This window comes from Strix aluco, chromosome 9 (assembly GCF_031877795.1).
Source record: "Strix aluco isolate bStrAlu1 chromosome 9, bStrAlu1.hap1, whole genome shotgun sequence".
NCBI lineage: Eukaryota > Metazoa > Chordata > Aves > Strigiformes > Strigidae > Strix > Strix aluco.
Window position 1 is genome coordinate 16962189 of NC_133939.1, and position 16190 is coordinate 16978378.

The 16190-nt window shown below is 42.5% G+C and overlaps 1 protein-coding gene across 5 annotated transcripts; it reads left to right on the plus strand.

The window, feature by feature from the left end:
• The first annotated feature begins 1143 nt into the window (after positions 1–1143).
• Positions 1144–16190, plus strand: PPP1R2 (protein phosphatase 1 regulatory inhibitor subunit 2). 5 transcript variants are annotated; one of them, XR_012624296.1, is made up of 8 exons: positions 1144–1332; positions 5972–6079; positions 6555–6635; positions 6934–7037; positions 8245–8424; positions 9626–9849; positions 11392–11442; positions 12753–16190. XR_012624296.1 is itself a non-coding variant. In XM_074833905.1 (7 exons), the coding sequence occupies exons 1-6, from the start codon at positions 1175–1177 to the stop codon at positions 11394–11396; spliced, it is 636 nt and encodes a 211-aa protein (XP_074690006.1). In that variant the 5' UTR covers positions 1144–1174; the 3' UTR covers positions 11397–11442; positions 12753–16190. The 5 variants fall into 5 exon arrangements, 3 of the variants coding, with proteins under 3 accessions (XP_074690006.1, XP_074690005.1, XP_074690004.1); XR_012624298.1 differs by having other exon boundaries at positions 9641–9849; XM_074833905.1 differs by lacking the exon at positions 9626–9849.

The window sequence follows — 16190 nt, forward strand, 5'->3', positions numbered from 1 at the left end:
GCTCTGGGATCGGATGCATGAGCTTCCCCCATCGCCTGAGCCATGCCAGTGAACCCGTGCCATGGCTTTGGCTGGCAGTGCCCCCCATCTCCTGGTGCTTTTAGTGACTCGAGGAAATAACAATGTGGACATAACGTAAATGCGCAGGAAATGTTCTACACTCACTGTGGCGGAATCCGGTCAGTGTGGGTGTGCAGCAAAGCGCCTGCTTGCCCTGGGAGGGCTACAGGAGCCGAGCAGGGAACCAGCACTTCACCGATCTTTACCAGCCGGAGGAGGCTGAGGCGGGAAGGAGGCCTTGCAGGGATCAGAGGCGACTGCTGCCTTTACGCCATGATCCCTTTAAACTTTTAAATCCTCATGCCGCAGCGCCTGTGGCACAAAATCAAACACTCCACCCGCATCCTCGGGCTGTAAGGACGAACACAAACCCACCAGGGTGCTGACGGCTGCACGGTGGCTCCCGCGTGCGTTAGATTTTTGGGGCAGATCGTTTCCTCACTGCTTCACCAGATTCCTGATTTCCTCCTCGTGCGGAGCGGTGCCGTACCCCCCATCCCCCGGGCGGGGGCCCCACCGCGGGGGCGGCCACCGCCCCGGACGCGGCCGGGAGCCGGGATCTGCGGTGCCGCCGGGAAACGGACGCGTTTTACTCGGCGTCAGGAGCCCGCCGCGCCCGAGCCCCCCGCACCCCGCGCTGCCTCTTTCCCGGCGTCACGGAGCCCCGCGGCGCTCCGGGGCTGTCCCGCCCCGGCCGCAGCGCCCGGGCAGCGCGAGGGCCCGGGGGTCCCTGGCGGGAGCCGCCCGGCCGCCGCGGCCTCCCCCGCGCGACACCGCACCCGCGCGCGCCTGGCGCCTCGGCCCCGCGCCCCCGCCCGCGCGCCCCGCGGGGGTGCAGATGCCCCGGCGGCGGGCACGAGCCCCGCGCCCACGCGGGAGCCCGCGCGGCACCGGCCCCTGCGCGCGCGCAACAACCTCCCGCCCCTGCCGGGGTCCGCGGGCGCGCAGCAGCCGGGGGGCGCGGCGGTCCGCCGGCCGCTGGGGGGCGCGGGGGGGCGCGCGGGGGCGCGGGGCCCTCCCTGCCCGCGCCGGCGGTTCTGACGCGCCGGCGGGGCGGGGCCGGGCGTGGCGGCGGCGGAGGCCGGAAGCGAGGAGGCGGGCGGGCGGCGCGGCCATGGAGGCGCCCTCGGTGCCGGCCGCCTCGACGTCGGGCGCGGCGGGGCGCGGGCCCATCAAGGGCATCCTGAAGAAGGGCGGCGGCAAGCTGTCGGTGGGGGGAGCGGCCCCCGGCGTGCGGCGGGCCAGCCCGGCCCGCGACGAGGACGAGCACGGGTGAGGGCCAGGCCGAGGCGGGGCGCCGGTGGTGGTGAGGCGGCGGGTCCCAGCAGGGGCCTCCCCTCCGGCCCCGCGGCCTCCAGCCGTCCCGCTCCCCGGGGTCTCGGCGGAGCGGGGCCTGCCCGGCGGCGTCTCCCGCTGGGGGCTGCTGGGCTCTCCCGTTCTGAGGGATGGGGTAAGGGGGCGGGTAGCGCTGGGCTGGTGGGTCCTTCCCGTCGGCTTCCCGGGCGGCGGCGGCCCGGGAGCCGGTGGGCTCAGGCCGTGGAAGCACTCGGCTGAGGCTGGAGGAGCGCTTGGGGCAGGGTCTGTGCGGAGATGGGGGATGCCGGGGCTGTGCGCCCGGGGGGAGAAGGTGCGGGGACCGGGGGAACTGTAGTCGTGACTTTTTCCAGGAGCGCAGCTGAAAGAGCTGATGCGATTCTTTGCTGTCTATGAAATACTAGCAGAAGCAGTGTTATCTTTAAATGCTCGCTCAGAAAGACCAACGGGAAGGTTTTACAGTTGCTATGAGGATAGTTTGCAGTTCGGCAAGTACGCTTTGCCAGAGGAGATTTATTCTCAGTCTTCTCAAAGGTAGCTCATTTCTCTGTAACCAGAAGCCTGTTGCTGGGGAGGGGACCTTTCCTGGGTTGAAAGTAAGATGTATTCTTGGTTGTGCAAGATTCATCTGTAAAGATCTTACACTTGAGAATACGCCTTGGCCATGTGGTTTGTGTTTTGAATGACAAGAAAATCTTGGTTTAATTGGAACATGCTGAGTTAGTCCAAATACGCAAGAAGTGTTTTTTAGCCAGCCAGCAGCTGTCCTTGACCAGTAAGAATTCTTGCACTTTTTCAGATGTTGGCATCCACTACACACTGCCTAACGTTGTTGTGAAACTCCCATCGCACTGTGGTGACCAGGGTTTGACCTGAACTCTATGTTTATAAACTTCTTTTGATGGTTTTCTTCATTTAGGACTGCACTCAGTGCAAAGAGAGAAATAATGATAAAATGGACATGTAGTTATTTTTTTATGTTATGGTAATATTCCTTTTCTCTTTGCCTAGTTCAGTCATGATTACAGTCTGAAGTCAGCAAGGTAAGAATGAGAAGTTTTTGGGTTTCAGTGTTGCCTGTGCTAGGTGCTCCTGCTTTCCAGGGAAGGATCTTTGTAACTGAAGGAATGAGATGATGTTCTTGAAGGAGGTGAATGTAGGTAGCAACGTGCTACACAAATGTGGTTTGTTTTTTTTTTTCCTGTTCTTTAGTTTTACTATGATGTAGCACAAGGTGTTTACTACCACATCAGACATAAAGTAAATCTGGCTGTTGGTAGCCTCTATTTAATTTTCTGCAGTCTCTTTTGTACCATCTTGAAGAATGGCCAGAAAACAGAGTACAAACTGATGAGCTGAGTATTTGGTGTATTGGTTATAGTACTCAGTAACTTCTCGCAAAGCAGTTAAGTGGGCAGGAGTCCAGCTTCTGTTTCCTGTTTACCAATAAAGTCAATTAGATTAATTCTGAAATTCCCTTGGAAGTTAAAGGGTATTGGCTGAACCTGGCAGGCGGCATTAGAAGATTTCCTGGAAAGATCAGTATAGGGTATTTAAAGCTGGTTTGTGCGCGGTATTATTTTTGGTCGGCAATGCTTCATTAAATCAGTGTTACTTCCAACTTCAGCAAAATAATTTTGTACTTAAAAGGATGATAAATAGTACAGCTGTGATTTTCCTTGAAGATTAAAAATTAGTGTATAAATTCAGGTATCTGTTTTCTTTGTGCACCTCTGTCAGCCTCTCTGCTTATCTCTAGTATTGAAATTCAGGTCTGAATACCTTTAAAAATAGCTGCAGATGAAAGAGCTCATTGTGTCAGCTGTCATCTTCTAAAGCACCATGTTCAGTAGAGTTCTCGTGTATTTGCATCATTGTTGACCTTGCAGTGTTGTTAGTGATGGTAAAATTCTTTGGAAAACTTCCTTAATGAAAATATGGTGCAAGAGGGAAGCCTGTGAAATTGGGACACCGCTGGAACTGCCTCCTAAGAGCCGAGATCATGGTTTAATTGTAGATCTGTTCTTGGTGTTCCTGGTGTACAGTACTTCTTGCCTTAAGGCTCTGTCTGTTAAGAGCCTGTGAGTGATCTGATGTTTTACAAAGTAACTATGTAAGTGTGTGTGTGTGCAAGCACCTGTGTTGGAATGGGCAAGAGAAGAGCCTGCTGTGGTAGGAGGGAGTGAAGTGTGAGAGGTGTTGCTTTGAGTAATACTGCTCCAGAAACTTCTTGCCTGTCAAGGTGTGGTGTCAAAGTAAGTGATTATGTATATTTAAAGATGTGAGAGAATACAAATGAGCACTTCTGAAACTTTTCAAACCTGATTTTCCTAAGGAAGATTAGATTTCCTATTTCTCTATCTGAAGGGGCGTCAGGATGGTCCAAAGCTCCATCATTAGTGTTATGCTGCTCAGGCACGCCTGAGCATGCTAAATTGGAGACAGTCAAGGGAGGTGTGGGTTCTTAGAGCACTTAGTCACTCTCCTGTGATGGCTTTTTACATGGAGGGGTGAAATGACATGTTTGTCTGTTTGCCACTAATGATAACTTTTTTCCTAGCTGAATTTTAAATTGTGTTTTGGGAGGTGTTCCACAGCCAAGGCCTTTAGTGTTGGAATCTGAGTTTAAAGAAATGCTTGCGGAAAACGAAACCACTAAAAGCTTCCTCAGTCTTGTATTTATAAGTTACTGAATGGCTAGCTGTAGGCTGTCTGATTTCAAGAGTGGTATATGCCAAAGAGATTCTTCTAAAGTTGCCAATATTATTATTAGGTATTGAGTTGTGAGCCCAAGCAATAAACCTTGATGTGCTCTGGGCAAGTGTGGTGAACACAAAGCATGTGATGGGAGTTTCTCCCATCTGTCATATTTCTTCTTCAGCGAGGCCGTGTCTCTTGACAGGGGCTGTGTACCATTGTCCTGCTGCTATGGCCAGTAAAAATTCTCACGCGCTCACTACGTAACTGTATGATCATCTTATTGTAGTTATAGATGAACTTTAAGCAGGTGTTTATCTGATGTTTAACTGGTGATTTTTGACTCCTAAATAGATAGGTTGGAATAACTGGCATTCCTAGACTAGAGCTCTTGCTTTGTCATCATTGAAGCTCATGATTCTCCGGCCTGCCAGAGCAGGCAATCTGACTCACGTGTTGTCCGCTTAGGTTGCAATCCTTGTGTTGCAGTTCAAACAAAATGATTAAATAGATCCGAAGCCTCAAACGTGAGAGTTTGGCATTGGTTGCTATATGCTAAGGGGATTAAGCTCACTTAATTTGTATTTGCTTCTGGAGTATGTCTGTGGCATGTAGGATTCAGCATCTATTTATTTATACCTTCAGTTTTTTCCCCATTGCATTATGCAGTGCTCTCCGTAAATGTGTAGTTTGTGCTTGGAATTTTGCTTTATCAGTTTTGTTTTACAGATAGCATTCTGCTCAACAGCAGTTGCGTTACTGAGATTGAACATATTTTTCAAATTTGTTATAGGAACGGTCTGTGTTTAAATAAAAGTAGGTAAGTTAAAGTCTTCTAGCCAACTGTCCGTGTCCGTTCTGTCCCTGTCCCCATTGCCCCCCCCCAACCCCCAAACAGAAAAAAACAACAAAGCCCTGTAACATCTGCTTCTGTAAATAATGATTTGCAACAGAAATATGTTAATGCATAAGGTAATATTAAATAGTGGAGTTATGTTAATATTCTGAAGTTAAATTTCTTGGTTTAGTTTAAGACCACCTGGTATGAAGCTTGCAATAACCTTTTTAGAGAAAATGTGGAACCTGGTAGTGTTTGTTGATTAAACATTTCTGTGGGTTTTAGATCAGTGGAGGGGTGACTTCCTCTGGCCACAAGGTGGTTGCTTTCTTTGTGGCTTACATATTTTGTTAGCCCGGGTGGACTTTTGTTTCTGCAAATGTACATAAAATGGTACATTCTCTGATTAATTGAGGAAATTGTAAATAATGTAACATCACTGCTGCCTGTGTAAAATGTGAAACTCCCTCAGCTTAATTACAGAAGTGAATCAGTTCTGTTTTATGATTCCAATTTAAGATGACAAAAGCAGTATTAATAACCAGCTTGTTCAGTGCTGTTTATTTCACTGCAGGAAGTTATTTGTTGGTTGGTATTGTTTATGTAACAGTTTTGCTAATAACCATAGCAGCTCACCAGGCAGAGGTGAGGTGGAAGTTACTTGGTTTTGTTGAAGTGGTGGGAGTTGTAGTAAGAGGAAGAATGATTTGACAGCAATTTGTAACAAGAGCAGACGGTTAATGGGACAGTGATTGAACAAGACTGGTAGTCTCTTGAGGGAGATATATGTATGTATAAGAATACATTAAAGATCACTGAGTTCATTTAGCTATTGTGATTTGTTAGGGAAATTAAGTTGCACTGATAATTTGTCATGACTTCAAGTATGTATAGAACAGTATTTAATAGCCATACTTTGAACACGCGTGTATGTCCTAACAATATTCTTTGTGCTTAGTATGTAGTGGAGGTCAAAACACATTCTAAACATTTGTTCTGTGGCCAAACAGAACTAATTGGGTTTAGAATATAAGGAAATTTAACTTTGTTTTCTTATTTCAGTAAAAAATCCCAGAAGTGGGATGAAATGAACATCATAGCTACGTACCACCCAGCAGGCAAAGATTATGGCTTGATGAAAATAGATGAGCCAAGTACTCCTTATCACAGGTAGGCTTGCTAAACTGCTGCCCTAAGTGATGCCGGGTGGCATAGTAGTTCTACAGAAAAATTGACTTTTTGGATGATATAGTATTATTATAGCTGATTGCCTGACAGACTGTGCAGGCCTACCGGATATATGCTACTCATTCAGATTTACAAAGCTTCTAAATAAAGGCTTATAGCGATCAAGGAGAACTGTCAAAAAGGACAAAGTCAGTTTTTAGAAGGTTTATGTCTGTCAGGCTTTAGGCTTTGAATGGAATAAATAAGTATGACTTGTATTGATTTGATTTTTTTTTTTTTTTCAGTTAACATCTGTGTACTAGAACATAGTTGTCATATCAATATATGTTAGATTCGGAAAAGTTTTGAAGTATTAAAGGAGTCTTTTACTTGAGTGTTGTAGGGTTTTGACTGTGTTATCAAGCAAATTTTAAGCAGCAAATTATTGATAAAGACTACTTTTTGTTTGCCCTTCAAGCATGGTAGGAGAAGATGATGAGGATGCAGTGAGTGATTCAGAATCAAATGAGCCCTTAAAAGCAGATGTGTTGAGTAAAAAGTAAGTATTAACATTTAGTCAATTTTCTATGACAATTTTTTCTTTCCTGGAGTAGTTTTTCTTTATGGAAAGGTGGTGTTGGTTTCTTCAGAAGTCAAACTTTTGCTATTGTCAAATTAAGTAGTTTTCGGTATTTGATAGTGCCACTGGTACTTTAAACCTCTTGCAGGTTGTTAGCACACATAAATACGTCAGAAATAATGAACAAAGCAGTTCGCATGAGTGTTTTGAAACTTCATGGATTTTAAACAGTGAAAAACTTGCTGTTTCAGCATTTTGTGTTGCATTATTTATGTAGACTGGCAGCTGCAGCTGAAGGTAAAGGACCCAAGATTTTAGCAAAGCAAGAGGAAAGCAGTGAGGAGGAGGAAGAGGATGAGGAATTAACACCTGAAGAACGAGGTAGGCATGAGTTGTTTTCTTTGTTTTGTTTTTCCTACAAATAGTTTCAGATTTTCAGCAAGAAATATTCATGAAGAAAAAGTGCTATCAGAAAATGTTGTGATTTTAAAATGGAGATAAATAGTCTTTGAAGGGTAAGTAAAAGACTGGACAAATGTGCTGTTTGTTTCTAATCCAAACTGTTCAGGATCTATATATAAACAGGAATTTTTATTACTGGCTGTCCCCTTGTATACAAGCTTAAGGTGTGGGAATTTCTCTTAAGAAAATTATTCTCAAATAAGGTCTTTGGTTTTGGGGTGAGGGAGTAATTCTTAATCTGAACATATTTCAGGTAGACTTAACAATTCAATGAGTACTGCTGCAATTAAGATGCTGCTAGTTGCTTGCAAACATACAGATGATATTTCTGTCGGTTTTCAATGGATCCAGCATGAAATCTACACTTATTCTGAAGCAAACTGCATCTTCAAAAGATGTTATTTTGTGTTAGCTTGGGCCAGAACTTTTTGAGTCAAACAATAATGCTTCTAAGGTTTCAGGCTTGTGTTATCTAGCTGTTGTCTCTTATCTTTCCTGGCTCCCACTTTGAGTGTGTAACCTTACTATTCTAAAGGGGGAAAAAAAACAGTGTTGGGGCTGCCAATAAACAAAGTTTAATTATAACGTGTTACTGCTAGACCCGCTAATGTTTAATATATGGAGCAAAGTTAGGCTTCAGGCCATGGGGAAAGTGGAAAATATTTTCTTCTACATGTGGTAAATATATCTCTCATAACTGGCCTTTGGTAGCTAGCCAGGAGTCAAGTCGGACATCTGCAAAAGTTCATCTCCTATCCCACCAGAACATTTCAGTTTGTCCTTAAGTTTACTTAGAAACAAGGCTTGTGAAACTTTAGAATTTCGTATGCTGTTACTAGATCTTCTCTTTGTTCAGACTTGTTCTTACTTTGCTTCCTTTCAAAAGTGCTTCAGCCATTCCAGTCCATTAAGTACTAGCCTTTTTGTAAGTCAGACTCATTTAAAAGAAAACTCTACTGCTTGAAGAAAATAATTTTAATTCAGTGATTGCTTGATCATGTAATCAATGTACTTTCAAGGTAGGAATAAATTTGACCTAGGAAGTAGTTAGTGCCTCTCTGAAGAGGAAATGTTGATTATTTTTTTTAAAGGGAAGAAATAAATATTTGCATTTGTTTGTCCACAGAGAAAAAGAAACAGTTTGAAATGAAGAGAAAAATGCACTACAATGAAGGACGGAACATCAAACTGGCGAGACAGCTCATTGCAAAAGAACTGCATGGTGAAGAAGAGGATGATGATGAGGATGAAGAGATGCATGATGCTGCAGATGTAGAAACAATGAATACAGAAGCTACCGAACATGGTGAGCTACTGATTAATCAAAAAGCATGTTGGGCCCTTTGAGCTGTTGGGAGTGTGAGAATGAATAGAAAGGGTACAGTATGTCTGTAACACTCAGTGTGCAGTACTGCATGCTGGCTTGATAGGTAGAGTTGTAGCATGGTACCAAAACCATCAGTATTGCTAAATAGCATGTGGGCTTTTGTTCTGACATAACAGAAAAGCAAACACCTCTGCTTCATAGTATTTCCCCAGCATAACTGACTCTTCATGGTGAAGTTGCCAGCATCCCTTTTAAAGGAAGAATTGTCTTGTACAGAACACTGGAAGCTGCCTGGCCTTATGTTGGGGTTCAGTTCTCATTCTGCTCCCAAACCAACCTGTAGTCAGCAATGGGAACCTAGTGTGAATGCTTCCTCCCTGTTGAGAGGAGTGTATCTAACTTCCTAAGGAAGAATTTCTGCCTGTCTTACTGTAATGTAGAACTGCTGTTAGGACTTCAGTACACACTTGTCCTTAAGCAGTAATGTTTATTTCTGTAGTAATGGGAAAAGGACCTCAGCATTGCTTTTAGTGCAGTTACTGGAAGAAAGTCTGGGACTTTTACCTGGGAGCTGTTTCTGAAACTTGCTTCAGGACTGTCTCTTGATAGGAAACTCATACAACTATAGAGGGTGACACCTTCTCTTTCATCTTTAAGCTTTTCTCTGGGTGAAAAGGGTAGACTGTATAATAAAAGTCTTTGATTTTTGTGGTGGCCTTCTGGTGAATAATTACAGCTGTTCACTACCCACCTCTGTGTAACAGCACTTCGAACAAGTTTTTGGCATTAAAAAAAATTAGACATCTGTTGTTCATGAGACTAGTGGCAATGAAGCCTGTAAGCCTCGTTCATCTGTTGCCTGACAAAGCTGTGAGATGTTAGTACAGTCTGCAGACTTGGGAAGATGCTGCATGGGTTTAACTTGGTTCACATTTGCTTCTCAAACCATGTGAACTAGAAATTCTAAAATGACTTTAAATTCCACACAATAAAAAGGTGATTTGCAAAGTTGTGTATTTTAAGTTCTGCGGATTGCACATTTTAGTCCCATTATTTATTACAGGAGGACTAATGCCTTCATAATTTCTCTGAAAGGGTCATTTGGTATGTGTCTGAGACCCATCAATGGACTGACTTTATCCAGTAACTTAACATATGCCTTATAATGGCTATTTACTAGAACTTCACTCTCCAGGGGAAAGGAGGGCTCCAATAGGCAACCTTATGACCTTTCTCCATGGCTTGAAGCTGCCATCTCTCTGCACTCTGCTGTAAAACAGAGGCAACTCCGCTCCCCAGCTGCATTCGCCAGTGGAAAGAAGGCACACCTTTGCAGCATTTTTCCATCTCTAGTGTTGAAGTCCATTCCACCTTGCCTCATAACCAGCTTCAGAGCCACAACTGGTAATTATCAATTTTAGACTGCTCATGGCCAATAGATTCCATAAACATAACTGCCAGTTTATCAACCCATCAACTAACTGGTTCACCTCCACACCACGACATACTGAAATACTTTCCATTAACTTGATGTAGTTCTGAATTCTTCACTTTTTGTTTTGTATCATTCTGCTTAAACCTTGATGTTTCATTATCTCTTAATTTCTCTATCAACTGTTGTAGCTTTTGGTCTCTCTACTTGATCAGTTCTTCTGAGGTTAAGTACTCATCTCCCTTTTGCAGCAGCTGGTGGATTGAATGCCCTCAGACTGGTCAAGTGTGATTCTTTGTGGCAGTGTTGGTCAAAGGATGATGGAAAATGGACAAAACTGTTAATAAACCTGTCTTCTGCCATTGCCCACGTTTTAAGAAATTCCTACATTGAGACGATGAATGTTCAGCAACATAGCTGTGTTAAAGTAATGTCAAAGTTTTACTGAAGTAACTTTTTGAGATGACATCTTTCGATCACTCTCTCATCTGTATTCTGAGGGCACAGAAGAATCTCCTTATTCATAAATGTTAATTAAACAGATATTAGGGCTACAGAATGTTTCTCAGCTGGTTTTAACACTCGCTACTCAAGTGTTTTCCTAGTCTGTGCTTTTGGTCATGCTATGCTTTTGGTCCTATTAAGCAATTGGGTATTTAAAACAGTATTTCAATTTGGTTGTTTCCTTCACAGAAGTGGATCAAAATACTATTAATATTCTTATTAATGAGAGTCCCCCGTTAAGACTGTAAGAGTGTGGAAAGATTATTCATCTGGATAGCTTTCAAAGAGCTCTTCAACTTCAAATCATTGTGTTTTAAAGTGCTTTCTTAGAGAGCAGAAAAAGAGGGGTTTCTTAGTGTATTGGGGTGATGTAGGAGCTGATTTCTGTGATGGCTTATTTTGGCTTCACTCTGTTAAACTGACTTAACAGCTCTGATGGCTTGCTTTTAACTGCAGAGGAAATAGCTGTCTGCGTGTTATGTTGTAGCTATATTTTGATAATTTCTTCCATTCAACTTCAGTTCTTCTGAAGTTACAGTGTTCATCTGGTGATGTGGCTGCCCCTCACCTATTATGTCTGAGACAGTAAATTTATGTAAGTGAGAGCTGGCATGCAGTGTCTTTTTATTTCAGAGGAATAACATGATTTCTGTAGTACTGATCATCATTCTGGGTAAAGATGTGACATAAGAGACATTTATTAGTGGTCTGTTTTGAGTCTAGGGCTCCACTGGCTCCTGGGTAGTTTTTCAGGCAATTTGAGACCTTCTTCTCACTTGTAATTTTTTTGTCCATGAAGATCCCTTCAAGGCTCTGTGATTTTTCTTATCCAATGTTCCTTTCTACCCTCTAATCATGTCTGGTTTGTATTTGAGCAAAACTAACGGTACTATTCTAATCTCTACGCTCTCCTTTTGAAGAAGGGGCTAAAGTCTTAGGACAGGTTTTTAAGGCGGCTTCGGTCAGATACCACCAGGTCTGCTAATATAAGTTGCACTTCTTGGTTACAGACTGAGATTTCTTGCTGATTGAAGTGAAGATGGCCAGTCCAGTCAGTAATGGTGAGAACTGTTTGTGTATTTTTGCCCCTGTCTTCATTGTGGGCTACCAAGTATTTTAAATGGATGGGTCATTTCTTTCTTGCCTCAAATAGCTGTATCTTTTCGCATGCATATGGATTCTAGCAGCCAAGTGTTTTGGTGGAAAAGAAAGTTCAAGTTGTAATATTCTGCATCAGGATTGCTTATTTCAGGTTCTCTGGAATTTCTCTGGTTACTCCCTATTTATGACTTCACGAATGACATAAATGCCAGCAAAAGTGACCTTTGTTCCTCTCCATAAACACTTTTCCTTTAGAAATTATCTTTGAAATCACTGAAGGCAAGATTCCTGATGTAGGTAGATTTTAAGCATGATGATTTCAGTGCAGACCTGTCTTCTGCTACACAAAAGTATCAGCTACAAGGGTGTGATCTATAGCGGTTTAATTGACAAGCAGTAAAACTATTGTTCTCTCCTTATGGTTCATTTGGCATTCATTGCTGTCATAACCCTGCTCAGAGGCTGCTCATCAGTTTAGCTGTCAGCTGACTGGGTGTGCCCTCCTGGCCTTTGGTAGATCCAGAATACACTGTGGTGTCACCCTAAGGATGACTTCAGTGAGAAGGCTGGGAGCATACTTGGTTCTGCTTGTTAGCTATGCTGTTCACTTGTTAAACTGCACTTGTTACCAAGTCTAACTCATGCCCAAGCCTAACTGGCCTTTTTTAAAGATTATTATCGTCTGGACATGGTTTTCTTTGATCTTTGCTTTATGCCACTGAATCTTCAGGTGCATATATATATATATATAGTGGGCTTTTTATATGAAAAGCACTACAGAGAAGGAGCTTTCTCTATAATTTATTACTGTTCTTTGGCTCAAAACCATGAGTTTAATGACTTCCTGAAAAACACAACAGACTGTGCTCCTTCATTTATAAGCTTGTTTTGTTTTAAAGTGTCTCATCTGGAATTGAAATTTGACCTGAAAAGTACTGTGCTTGCTTGTGTTTCAGGAATCTTGTATGTTAGTTCTGCAAATTGAGCTCTCAACTCTTGGGTTAAATCCTCACAGTTCTGGGGGTGGTCAGCATTCAGTGCTTGGTATGCTGAACAGTGGTGTTAGCCATTTCTTCAGCACATGAGGGTGAAATAACTATTTCAGAAGTTTCTGCACTCTCAAACTAAAAGCCTGTATGTTGCTGAGATGGCTTGGCAAACGTTACCTTTGGAGAAGCAAAGATGATTTCAGGAGGATACTTGTGTGTGTTTTGAAAATATTCAATGAGTGTGAAGAATTATGTATTTTTTTGTAATCTTTCTCGTGCAGCACATGCTACTCGTGACCAGCTGGGAAGTAGAGTACACCGTATAGAAGAAATCTGTCCAGAACTGTAACTGCTTGTCAAAGACACAAATATAAACATAGCTTCATGATTTTTGCAATTAAGGCTCTTAAATATTGAGAAGCATATCAGTTACAATGTTGTATTGCCAAGAATGTTAATTTTAGACTTGTCCATTAGGCAGAAAAACCTGTCTAATTGATTATTCTTGTGCCTAGTATTTCATGGAGAATACTGCTTCATAATCTGTTCAACCAGAATGGCATTCCCTGTATGTATAACGCTGATGATCTTGCGTAACGTACTGTTACTCTTCATGCTTTGAAACAGAAGCTTTTGGTTTTTTCACTATTTATTTGACAGTGTTCTAGGTGTGGTATCTCCTATGGAAAGGTTTGGGATTCAAGGGCCAAACGGTACAGCATATATCTGATTGACATGCAAGCTATTTATCAATGTGTTAAGCAGTTTAAAAAGGGATTATTTAAGTCTTACAACTTTTTTGTAAAATGTTGACCTGTTAATCTAGATTTCAGTACATTATGACCTGTACTTTCAGAGTCTTTACAAGAAGAGCTGTATTATTTTTTAAGAGTGGTGTTTGGAATCAGTTATTTCTGACTAAGGCAGTACGAACGCCTGGTGGAGGGAACGTTTTTACACTGGAAATTTGCTAACTTGAACTTTGCATTTAACTGTCATTATCTCATCTATTGGGACTGGATGTTTTGTGAAGCTCTCTTTGGCTTATCATGAGAATATGGCAGTTCCTTCCAACTTTTCTCTTAAAATCACATCCACTGTCACTCTTCTGGCTCTTGTTTCAAACTTTTGGTCCTTTCCAGTTGCGTGAAGAGTGCTTGTGCTACTAGCACCTGAGGAAAAACACCCAACTATGAGCAAATCCACATCAGGACTGTGAAGACGAGCTGAGTTTAAGCTCTGGCTGTTCTTTATATAACTGCTGATGATCTCCTACTTATTTGGGGTTGGTGGCCTGCATACTGAAAACCACTGGTCTAAATCTTCCTGTATCCGTTGCAACTTACAGCAGCTGCTTTTGTATAATGAAGGCTGTTTGGAAGAACAGAAGGGAAACTGCCTAATTCGAATACTTGTTTACAGTGTGGTTGTATAAGCCCCTGTAAAGAGGGATTCTGAACCTCCAAACTGCTGTAAACAACTTCCTGCTTGGTAGAATTTGACTGGTGAATGTTCCAGTATTCAGAGTAGTTCCTGGGTTTTATTACACAAATGAAGTATACAGTTAAGCTTTAGCTTGGTTATGGAATACAGTGTATAATCTTAATTTTGATCTGAATTTGATATGTTGCAAAAATCCATATAGTTATATGGATCTATTTTAAAAATGTCTTTTTGTCCACTGTATATGTGAAGTTTGAATAAAGGAATGAAAGTTATTTTACAGTTATATGCATTCTCAAGTGTGAGCTTTCATGAAATCCAGAGAGATTGAGAGTGAATAAGGCAATAGGATGCTGTCCTTGGAAAGATTTATACAGGAATAATTCATTAGAATGGATGCATTGCCAAAGATACCTGTGAGTTGTGCTAACTGGATGTTGCAGTGTGCCTTTCCCAACTATCTCCTCTCCTTAGTAGGCAACTGGGTTGTCAGTTGTGGGATATTTACTCTAAGAGCCTGAATCAGGATTAATGCATCTTTTCACAAGAAAGAGTTGATTCAGTCTAATGTGGTGATGCTAATTTTTCAATATGGAGAATGCTATTCTTGTATCAAACATGGTCACTTCTAGAGAATAAACAGGGGCAGAGTAAGCGTTTAGATATTCTGACTCCTAAAGTCACTTACTGTAGCTTTAAATTTGCCTCCCAAGAATAGGATTTCAAACCTTAAGGTTTGCACCCTTTATATACCAGCTTACAGTGTTCAGACTGTTGGAATGTCTGCACTGACCTGTATTTCCAGCTGATGGCCTGGCCTGCCCCAGGAGGGCAGCTCAGTCCCGCTGAGAGCGGCAGCACTCACCAAAGCCCTGTTACTTGCACACTGGAGCACAACTGGGCCAAGATGTGACCAATGTGTATGGGTAATGCGGACCTCTTCTGTGATGCTGTAAAACAGATTCCTTAAGACAAAGTACACGTGGGTACTTTGTACCTGCAATTAAGGCAGAATCCATTAGAAGCAGCTCTTGGATGAGCTGATGTCCTGCCCTCCTTCCCCCCACACTTTCTGTGTCCAAGACCTCATTTTCATTTTGGTGCTCAAGCGGGGGGTACTTTGTACCCTACAATGCCTGCAAAGCATTTCGTTTAAAAAACAAAAAAACTTTGCTAACTTCCAGTAAAGACCTTTCCTGCCCTGGCTTCCACAATCCCAGATGAAATGGGTAATGTAGCTTTGAGGGAGGTACTGTATCTATAAACACATGAAGATGGTTTTAAGTGAACCTCAGAATGTATAGTAGGTCCCTTCATCAGTCAGATGCTTTTGAGCTGTCTGGGTGATATCCCTTTTTCAGTGCCACCAAGCCCCCAAGTTTTAGTTAGATGCCATTTTGGAACTTGTACTGGTTTTAGTTATGGGTTTTATTAAAGGCTTTGTTCTCCTCTTCATTCTCTTCAGTGCTAGTGAAAATTCTGTTTGTGCTTCTTCATCTTGCTTTCCTGGAGTGCAGCCCGATGTACCTGACACTGCTTTTAATGGAAAGGCTGGTTTACTTGATTTTATCCAGGTTTACGCCTTCACATATGTTAAAAGCTAAACCAGGCAAGTTTACTTTGCAGTAAATACTGATATTCTATATGGCTTTTTTTTGCAAAAGGGTGTCTGATTTCCTTCCATTCTGGAAATATCAATTATAGTTCCCTGCTGAATGGGGACAAGAGAAGAAATGCCTTTTATCTTTTTACATTTGATGGACTTAGCTTGCACGCACGTCTTAATCTTGGGGTGCATATGGTAAAGGCTCATTCGTACAGTAAAGAGTTGTGTAAAGAGGAAACAAAAGACATGCAGTCCTTACTAATGTGGACATTGAGCTCCACAGCATCATCATTGTGAAGCTTCTTGCACAGGTTTAAGTCCTCAAGCTGCATCCTGTTTAGAGAAAATATTTTCAATATGCTTCCAATAGGAAGATCACTCGCAAATAAGAGCCTTAACTTGGTCTTTAAAGTTGTTTTTTTTTTTTTCTGTCCTTCAAGTTTCTTTCACACTGAGTTGTACACAGTTCATGGAAACTGCAAATATTTTTCCACAGCTTGCTTTCTTGTGTTAAACTTGTATATCTTACCAGAACTCTTTGTTTCTGTAACATGCTTTTTGTGGTGTTTATTATGATACCACCTCACAAATGTAATTATTGTTTGAAACCGGTGTTAAGTGTCACAACATAAATAAAACCATTGTTGTCATTACTGCCTTATGGCACTAA